The sequence below is a fragment of the Primulina huaijiensis genome, chromosome 5 (genome assembly GCF_012295235.1).
Source record: "Primulina huaijiensis isolate GDHJ02 chromosome 5, ASM1229523v2, whole genome shotgun sequence".
Lineage (NCBI taxonomy): Eukaryota > Viridiplantae > Streptophyta > Magnoliopsida > Lamiales > Gesneriaceae > Primulina > Primulina huaijiensis.
Genome location: NC_133310.1, coordinates 17,972,760 through 17,980,243, shown reverse-complemented (window position 1 = coordinate 17,980,243; position 7,484 = coordinate 17,972,760). Strand labels below are relative to the sequence as shown.

The window sequence follows — 7,484 nt, the reverse complement described above, 5'->3', positions numbered from 1 at the left end:
TAAATGTTTTGATATTAATTTGGCATTCCCGATGTAATAAGGGTTCAGTACCAAAGGATGTTGATAACCTTTTTTCCGATATTTTTTTACTATAACTTGATTGTTGTTCTAGAGTTTGAATTCTTGTTTGAATATCATTTAATTTTTCAAGAATTTCCTCAATTTATGTGATATATAGTATTGCTGATTGTCATATTTCTGTATCGTCTTTTGGATCTCTCCAAAATTATCGGAGAGTTTATATGAATCAGTGAATATTAATTTGAATCATAAATTTATCTTATGATTCTGATGAGTTTCTTTTTGCTCTTGATATCTAACATTAGTTAGATCTTCTTGTAAATATTTTGGAAAATTGAAATAATTCATGTAATTATTTAATCTCGAACATAGGTTCGAATCCATAATTTTTAATTGTATTTTTAAAATAATGTTACATCGACTTTGATATCATTTCTAGCTCAGTTATAAATAAATAATAAATGTAAGGATATTTTTTTCCTTTTTGACATGGTTATGAAGTCTAAACAAATTTTTTAAAGTTCAGAGAATAAATGACCAGTTATGTTTTGATTTGAGATTTTTTTTTCTAATTCTCCCAAAATAATTTGAGAATATAATAATATTTATTTTCTGTACGCTGATTAATTTAAAAATAAATAAAAACTTTATCAAGTAAGACATTTAAAGAACATATCTACCTTCGTGCCTATAAAATACCCTCCTCTTTATGAAACATCACCAAACAAAAGCTCTCTCTCGCAGAAGTAATCCTCTCACTATCCATCTTCTTCAGAAATTTAATAGCAGAAAAAATAAATGGTGTGCTTCTGTTTTCTTGTTGATCAAACGAAGAAGGTCAGACGGAGCAAGCCCGCCGCCGGAATATGTTCACGGTGCGGCGGCGGCGCCAGTGTTGCGGACATGAAGACGGCCACCAGGTTCTGCTATGTGCCATTCTACTGGAGAACTTGGAGGGCTCTTATTTGCACCTTTTGTGGTGCCATGTTAAGGTCGTACCAGTAAACTATTTTTAAATATNACTTTGTATTAGCATGGAAATCGTTATATTTTTATTTATTGGGTTATTTTAACTTTATTGTTTTGCTTGTCTTCTACTTCTTCTCTTTGAAATTAGATAAATGTCTTATTTATTATATATTTATTTTAAGCAATGATATATATATATAACTTTATTGTTTTGCTTGTCTTCTACTTCTTCTCTTTGAAATTAGATAAATGTCTTATTTATTATATATTTATTTTAAGCAATGATATATATATATAATCAAGGTCATGTGTATGAAAAATCCAAACACGTGATAAATTCCTAAAAAAAATATTAGATGACTTTAATTATTTAGCTATGTTACAGCTAAAAATAAATATTATAATAATTTGAAATAGTAAACATGGTAATTCATAAGGTATTATTAGCCCAAAAAAGTAGACAATTCATAAATTAGATGACTTTAATTATTTAGCTATGTTACAGCTAAAAATAGGTGTCCTGGTGGGGGTGGGGGCGATTTGTATGAAGTTGCTATAAATTTGAAGTTCTCTACATAAAAATAATTGTAAATTAAAGATTGAGTGGTTGGAGGAATTAAATGACTCGCGGAAATGAAACATGAATGTATGTTTAAGCATCAACAAGTGGTCCAACGCTAGAGAAAATGTATGGTGGTTGAGCAATATGTGACACACAATTTTACTATGTTGAGCTTTGAGTACGGATGAGGTGATATATTTTTATTAGATATGATGAAATTTATCAAAATTTTATATCTAATTAATACATATATGTCGTCTCATCGGTACTAACCTCGGATGTATACATCATAACAAAATTATAAATATATACACGACTGAATAATATTTGACTACTAACGAAATGTCAAGGTCTCAAGTTAGCAAAAGCTTAGGAAAATTCTTCTTTACAATTTTTTATTTAATTATTATTACATTCTAATTTGGTAACAAAATACCATATTAGTTATACCTATTTATGGAAATCTTGTAAGTAATTTGCACGCTTTATTGGGATGGTTCGAATAATATAGTTTTTTTTTTATCCCTTCACATTTTAATGTTCTTAGTTGATAACTTAATTTTTTCAAAAAAAAAAATTGATAAGTTAAACATGACCTTTGCATGCATATTACTCCCATGATACAACTTAAATATAATTTTCTTCAAAAAAAGAAACAAAAATGTAAGTTTGGCGTCCTAATTTTATTAAAGCATACCGTAATTCGTGGCAAACCCTTGAACGAATTAATGTGTGTGTGTGTGTGTGTGTGTGTGTGTGTCTATCGATTTTGTCCTAATTTATTTATCAACAACATTAGTCTAATTCACGTAAGCTCCTTCATCCTAAGAACATGACCTAAAATGCTTTAGCGATGTTTCAACTTACAAGCACGCAGGTAGAGGTATGAGAGTCTAATGACTCAAGAGTAGGTTTTCTGTGAGACGGTCTCAAGAATCTTTATCTGTAATACGGGTCAACCCTACCGATATTCACAATAAAAAATAATATTTTAGCATAAAAAGTAATAATTTTTCATGGATGACCCAAATAAGAGATCCGCCTCACAAAATACGACCTGTGAGACCGTCTCACACAAGTTTTTGCCTTGACCTCAAACCCATTTATTTTATGGAGCCTATAATTTTTTGAAAAATTTATTATATATAATAGTATATGTTTTTCCAACATAAAAATATTATTTTTAGGGTTTTTTCATAACAAAGTCATTGTCTTCTTCAGACTTTATTCCACATGTTCCAATATTCAAAATTATATTATTAAAAATACGAATATTATAATAGCTAGTAACTATATAGAAAGGATACTGACATTTTCTTCCAACTTTACCTTTATATGATATTAATATTATAATTTTGTTTTTTGTTTTAAAATTTCAACACACACTTTTATTTTTATTTTTTTTATTTCAACAATTCAAACATCAATTTAGTCCCTCCATAATTTGACAAATTTACTTTAGTCCATCGATAATGATAAAAAAGACTGTACACACACATTGCGTGTACAAAGTAACTAGTATTTCTTAATTCTTAACCCACTTAAAAGAAAAAAAATTGCTCTGCCTACTCAACGTTTAATTAGTGGACAAAATATTTTTGATTCTATTTTTTAACTCGCGCAATGCTCATGCCCAAACACTATTAGTTCGTATGAAATATTTAACAACAGAGAATTTGTTGAAAAAACATTCGCCACCGCTTCTTGTCGCAAGCAAGCGGCACAGCCGCGCTTGGAATTGAGATTCATTTGGTGTAGTTCGATTAATAGTGAATTCCATAGAAAATCTAAACCATGATGTTTCTCAATCTTTCTAGATTATAACGAATCTTCTGCTATGTTCTTTACCGTATCTGATTATTTTTGGCGGTGTGTTTTCCTTTTTTATTTCCTCGTACAACATTGTTTTGCTTCATAGAGAAATAAAATTTTGTATCATAGCAGTAGACCAGTAGTATTGCTATTCTATCTGACAATTCCATCTGTTGTCTACAATCTGTTCGGCAAAATGGCTAGATCAGCTCTATAAGGTGGATTGTTTTTTAGTGATCATTTTGGACATGTTTGGTCTTTTTATTCGTTTATTTTTTATATATTGATTTAATTCGAAAAATTTGTTATGGAACAAAAAAAAATATGAATAAACAATTGAGATACTTTTTTAAAAAAGAGTCAGACTCAGACCCAAAATTATTAAGATCGGCCTTGCAAGCATGTAAATGATAAATGAGTAGAATTGGTTATTATTTTATTTTTTTGCAAATTTTTTTTAAAAAAACTTATTCGAATTTATAAATAATATTTTAAAATAATTAATTTTGACCCTTAATAGTAATGTCACGATTTTTGGATAAAATAGTACAAATTAAATGACATGTTGAAAAAAAGTAAAAATAATAGATATACCTAGATGACATTGTTATGCAGCTGTACTACGTGACTTCAGAGTAAGTTGTGTTGGTTTTGAGTCAGACAACTCTCACACACACACACACACACACACACACACACACACAAACAAACAAAAAGAAAATTGATAAAATTAATGATAGCTGTAATATTTGTGCTAGCTGTATCTATTTAATATGATGGATATTGGTACAGCCTTCAGCTACCCTTTTCAAATTCAACATGAACATTTGAAAATCTACTGATCTATCTTATATGCACGATATTATTTTTGTTTCAAACGCTAAGTTTAGTTTTCAATAGTTAAATTGTCACCATTTCTTAGTGTTAGTTGTCCCACATTGGTTGGATAAATAACCTGGGAATTACATATATAGACTTGGACAATCCTCCCCCTTGAGTTAGCTTTTGGGGTTGAGTTATGTCCAAATTCTAATCTTAACACCTAGCAATCACAAATTGTTTCCAAATGCATGCATAAATATTACCAATGTGAAAAACGAACCTGAAATAAATGTTTGGTAATTTTTTCATACGCTGGAACAATGCAGCAATACCGTAGGTAAAGTCGAGTCAAGAATTTAATACTTTCTCCGTAAGACGAAATTGTCTATATCACAGTGTTTACAGTTTAGATGGCAATAGTCCCCTAAGATATGACGACTTTTAATCAAGAGAATATAACATAACAAATCTCGTAACATCAATATGCTAATCACTTTAAAGGCAGAAAAATAATAATTTTTCGTCATGAATGCAGATAAAGGGATCATTATAACTGAAAGGAATGTTGCTTGACAGATGTAAGTAAATATACCAGTAGCAGTATAAGCTTGTAAATTTGTGTTTTATCAGAATTAAGTGTTGTGTCAAATGTTACAACATTTAAGACAACATGCAGCGGAATATTAGTTTGAAACACAAATTGACTTTAAATAAATAGAACGGACGAAATTAAATTTCCACAAGTATTTGCCTCAAGGCAAAAATTAATCACTAGAAAATTAAAACGTTTATAAAACCAATCACAAGTGATCTTAATTAAATTCAATTTCCTCAACACTTTGAGGAAACAAACGCTTTCTAAAAACAAAGAACAATACTAGAGCGCAATTAAGAAAGCAAAAACGTGAAGCCAAAAACTGGAGCAACGAAACACTATTCAGACAATACTTGCACACATGTTGTCTGAAATATCTCCAATAATCACGACAGCACGAGCAACATCACTCTTCAAAACTGCACGTCCCTTGAGGAATTTTTTTCCTCTGAAAATCCACGACGTGCACAAGTGCGTGTATGTATGATCTAGGGAGAGAACCGTAGCAATGTCCTTGTTTCTGTTAGTTATAGACCTTCTCTCTCCTAGGGTTTATCTCCACAAGGAAACATATTGCACAAGGAAAGTAAGAGTTTTATTAGAAACAAACTCCTTTTAAACATTAATACAATATCATGATAATATTAGCTTAATTATCTCATTATCTAGAAAGGCAAAATCTCATAAGATATTATACCAAATCAAATCAACTTAGGAAGAAATAATATTAGGGAAATCTTTTAAGTTAAGGAATAAAATTAAGAATTAATATTTCCCTTCAATCTCCTCCTTTTTGCCTTTCTGGACAAAATGAGATCAAACCAATTTATCCTAGTTAGCTCAAGTCAACTCCCCTTGAGTTAGATAATTTTTCTCCCCCTGAATGCAATACAGTTAGCAAGAGTGTTGTTAGTAGTGTTGACAACATTCGGAACAACACCTGCAAAAACTTTTTGATATCTCAGTGAAACATAAGGACCATGATAACAAACCAAATAAACATTAAAAGGAACACAAGAGAAACAATTTCAATCATCCTCCTCTTTATCAGCAAGCTCTTCATCAGCAAGATCCTTATTATTGGCCTTGGTCCCTGATGGACCAGCTTGAGTAGTTTTAGTTTGATCTTCTCCTCCCTTTTTTTGTCCAGAAAAGACTCCTACCTCCAAAAGCAGTATGTAGTTGGCCACAAGATTTCCATAATAAGTTATGTCAGATTTAGCTTGAATGATCTTGGTAAGCGCATGATCAATTTGAGCCTGAATTTCATCTGTAGTGAGCAGTATGAAGTCCGTGGACTTGGGAGTGTCAGGCTTGCTTTGAGGAGTGACAGTTGATCTTGGAGAGGTCCCAGAGACAGGAGGTGCAGTAGGAGACTCAGACTAGGGAAGATCAATCTTTCGATTGCCTTTTAAAAATGGAGGAGCAATCTTGAATGTTTCACATGTAGAGCCAAAATAAGTACACGTAAATTCCAATCATTTATTTAATTTTAAAATGATTTTAGTGATGCATGTTTTATGAAAATGCATTATTTTAAATTATTTATGTTTATGTGATACACGTTAAAATATTTCTCGAGTTTCATGTTTCAGGCGATTATTCGATGCATGGTCGAGGAAAAGAGACCGGTGACGATTTTTGGCGATTTTAAAACGTGGTAATTTATTTTAAGTTAGGATTGAGGCATTTTTAAATGATTTATAAGTTTTTAGTATTTTTAAAGCCTAATTTAATTATTAGGTGATTTTATGATTTTAAAGTTTTTAAAGAATTAGCACTTGTACACTTTATTTCTAAATTAAGGGATCTTATTAGGTTAGAAGGGGTAATTATTTTAATTAGCTTGCTAATTAATAATTAAGCAATTTATTTCCCTAAATTACACCACTAAACTCACGCACACACCCATTTTACACACACTTACACGACACAACACACACACACACATAATTCAATTCAGATTTTGTTTCTTTTAAAAGAGAAAACCTAGGGTTCTTGGCCTAGAACAGCAGCCGCCCTTCCTCTGATTTTCCAGCAAGGTTTCGTTGAGTTTTCTTCAAAGAAAATCGCGCCACGTTCGTCCTGGATCGTCCCTCGCTTCCTTCCAGCGTCGGTGTCGTCGGTTTGGTAAATTTTAACATCAAAAGGCACGTATATATTGTTTTTCCTTCGTCGATCTAGTCATATTATGTGTTGTGATGTTTTTATGAGAGAAAATTCATGTGGGATGTAAATGGTTTGAGCAGAAAATTGTTTGATCAATTTATGCAACGTTTTTAGATCTCAGAATTTCTTTTTTACTGTATTTCGAATTACTGCGATTTTTCGGTCGAGATTTTGGGAAAACTTTCAACATGTGAAATGTAGAAATTTTTGATACCTTTGATTTGATATACAATTTGAAATATGTGGACAAATATTGAGTGAGCTATGACCGATTTCGTGGGACTGCTCAAACCGTGTTTTTCTGAAATATATGCTATTGATGTGTTCTTGAAGTTTTATTGTTGCAGGCTTCGTTGGAGATCGACGAGTGATCACTGCTGTATTTAGGTGTGTCGTTAATGATGCTGGGATGGTTATTGACGTTTCGTTTCGCGTCTTTTTGCACTTGGAAGAGTTAGTAGTCATAAAAATCATTTTGTGGTCAAAAGTCGTGTTCACGGGTTTATTGTGTTACTTGTGATGCGTGGTTGTTTT

The 7,484-nt window shown here is 31.3% G+C and overlaps 1 protein-coding gene across 1 annotated transcript; it reads left to right on the top strand.

Moving 5' to 3' along the window:
* The first annotated feature begins 727 nt into the window (after positions 1 to 727).
* LOC140977884 (uncharacterized) lies at positions 728 to 1,035 on the top strand. Its single transcript, XM_073442609.1, has one exon. The coding sequence runs from the start codon at positions 820 to 822 to the stop codon at positions 1,024 to 1,026; it is 207 nt and encodes a 68-aa protein (XP_073298710.1). The 5' UTR covers positions 728 to 819; the 3' UTR covers positions 1,027 to 1,035.
* The last annotated feature ends 6,449 nt before the right edge of the window (positions 1,036 to 7,484 follow it).

Excerpts from the sequence above, each read along its gene's own strand:
- LOC140977884 (XM_073442609.1), top strand. The coding sequence starts at position 820 with ATGGTGTGCTTCTGTTTTCTTGTTGATCAAACGAAGAAGGTCAGACGG.